Here is a 2,754-nt window from a genome sequence, read left to right on the forward strand (position 1 = left end):
TGACCTCCTACTGGTGCCGGACCCTTCTATACTCCGTTCGCTTCAATCCTTTATTGACAGAAACCTCGGGCATTATTGCGTCAATGTGATTGACCACATAGTGCGTAGGATCTTGCTTTTTTGGATGGGGTTCTACCTTCTTCTCTCCAATAGTCTTCTCTCTGTCAATGAATTCTTTGAGATACCCTTATTGCACCAGATCCTCCAAGTGCCGCTTAAACTCTCTGAACTCCTTCGTTCTATGGCCCTTTGTCATTATGGTAATAACACCATTTGGATTGATTTCGAGCCAACGAATCTCCAGTCATCTTGTTGGGTCGCTTAAAGAATGGTTTATTAGCAATCTGAGGAAGGATTCGGTATATGGGATCTTTAAATATTGTCTTTACCGCTTCGTATGAATTGGGTTTAGGAGCCTTGGACGATTCCTTCTCTCGTCCACTCTTCTCTAGTCTTTTGTTATCTTTCCTTTGGGATCCTTCCTGAGTGTTGGAGAACTGACGATCTCCTTGTTTATCTTCCTCCAGCTTGACATACTATTTTATTCTATCTTGTAAAGCAGTCATACTTCTTGGTGGCACCATGGTCAAGCTTTCCTGCAGCTTATGATCCCGAGACAACCCCAAACGAAAGGTCGCCACGATAGTTTTCTCATCCCAGTCTTCAATGTCTGCATAGGTATTTGAATACCTTGATGAGTAGGCTATGAGAGACTCTCCCGTCCTCAGATGCAAGGCAAACAGCATATCCAAAGTTGACGAATCCTTGTTGTTTGCTATGAACCTAGCCATGAACATACTTGCCAACTCCTTCCAGGATGACACTGAGTTTTTTGGAAGCTAGTGAAACCACTTCATTGTTGTGGTCCCTAGACTTGATGGGAACATTTTGCACATAAGTCCGTCTCGGCCTGCCCATAAAGCCATTTTGTATGAGTACATGGATATGTGCGCCACAAGATCTGTCTTTCCGTTTTAAATGACAAATGTCGGAGGAGAAAATTTACTTGGGGGATCTTCATCACGCAGAGCCTGTGTAAAAGGCCTAGATGTCATTTTCTTAAGAGTTTGTTCAACCTTCTTCTGAGCACTCCATAGGACCTCCTCGATATCTTTCTTCAAATTAGCTCTCGATCGGTCTTGGGAAAGGCTCCGACACCTTGTCCTTCTCAGAGGCAATGGGGTTCTGTGCCTCAGGCTCCGAGGGGATGGAGTGCATATTCTTCTTTCTGTTGCTGGTCTTCTCCTCCGGTGAGACCTTCTAGTACTCTCGCTATCTCGCTCTCAGACACGCTTGGGAATATCATTCTCATCTTCTTAGGGACTTAGCATACTCTTGCTTCCACTAGAGGTCTTCTTTTGCAGAGAATGAGAGATTCCTCCAATTCCACTTCGTAAGGAACTTGCCTCCCTACGTCTTCTTCATGTTGATCCCTCCAGACCTGAAGTAGTAACCGGATTTCGTCCGATCCGAAAAAAGAAAAATAGAAAAAAGAACACAAAAAATGCAAAAGCTCATTTCTTTGACCTATAAGCCCATAGATATTCATAATCCCTTTCTTGGATCCTTAAATACTCAAATCTTGACCCAATAAGATCAAATCTTAGAAAATATCTAAAAAATAAGAGAATTGTTTTAAAAAAATGTCACATCTTTTTATGATTTTTGCTAGAAGAATGGAAAAGTAAAAAATAAGAAAGAAAAAGCCAAGAATAAAAAGAAGGAGACAAAGAGAGAAATGTGGCACAAATTGGGGAAAGAAAAAGAATAAAAAGAAGGAGACAAAGAGAGAAATGTGGCACAAATTGGGGAAAGAAAAAGAATAAAAAGAAGGAGACAAAGAGAGAAATGTGGCACAAATTGGGGAAGGAAAAAGAATAAAAGAAGGAGACAAAGAGAGAAATGTGGCACAAATTGGGGAAAGAAAAAGAATAAAAAGAAGGAGACAAAGAGAGAAATATGGCACAAATTGGGGAAAGAAAAAGAATGAAAAGAAGGAGACAAAGAGAGAAATGTGGCACAAATTGGGGAAAGAAAAAGAATAAGAAGAGGGGAGAAGAGACTTTGGTTTTGGGAGGAGAGGAAAACAAAACAAAAAAAAGGAAGAGAGGAAGAGAGGAGGCGTGAGAGAGAGGAAGAAAGGGAGAGGCTTTGGCTTTTGGTGAAGAAAAACAAAAAAAGGAAGAAGAAAAAGAAAGGAGAAAAAGAAGAGAGGAAGAAGAGGTGTTCAACAATAAGAAGGAGAGGTAATGATTCTGTTTCCTGTTTATTCATTTATCTTCGTATTGATACCTGGAATTTGTCTGTTCACTGTGTTAAAATCTGGATTTGTTTGTGCTATGTTGAAATCTGAATTTGTGCTATGTTGATGCCTCTGTTCATGCTCAGTTTATATCTAATTCATACCCGATTATTCTCCGTTTATATCCGATTTAGATCTCCCTGCTTATTCTTTGTTTACTTGGCCATTGTTGTCCCGGTTATTCTTTGGATCTGATATCAGCTTGTGTTGATTCATATCAGACTCTAAATCTGACTCTGTTCGTATAGCTTTTATTAATTATTTGATATCATTGTGTATGTATATATATATATGTGGTGTGCGTATATATATCAGCGTGTGAGTATATATATATGTATGTATGTGCGTGTCTGTATGTGTGTATATATATATATATATGTAGTGTACGTGTATATATATCAGCGTGTGTATATATATATGTTTGTATGTGCTGTCTATATACATATGGTGTG

The 2,754-nt window shown here is 39.3% G+C and overlaps 1 protein-coding gene across 1 annotated transcript; it reads right to left on the reverse strand.

Annotated features, from left to right (window-relative positions):
* Positions 1-239: 239 nt before the first annotated feature.
* Positions 240-791, reverse strand: LOC119980740. Its single transcript, XM_038823536.1, has 2 exons — positions 582-791; positions 240-527 (listed from the first exon to the last, which is right to left on the reverse strand). Exons 1-2 carry the CDS (start codon positions 789-791, stop codon positions 240-242), a joined length of 498 nt encoding a protein of 165 aa, XP_038679464.1.
* Between the last annotated feature and the right edge of the window lie 1,963 nt (positions 792-2,754).

Source organism: Tripterygium wilfordii, chromosome 16 (genome assembly GCF_013401445.1).
Source record: "Tripterygium wilfordii isolate XIE 37 chromosome 16, ASM1340144v1, whole genome shotgun sequence".
NCBI lineage: Eukaryota > Viridiplantae > Streptophyta > Magnoliopsida > Celastrales > Celastraceae > Tripterygium > Tripterygium wilfordii.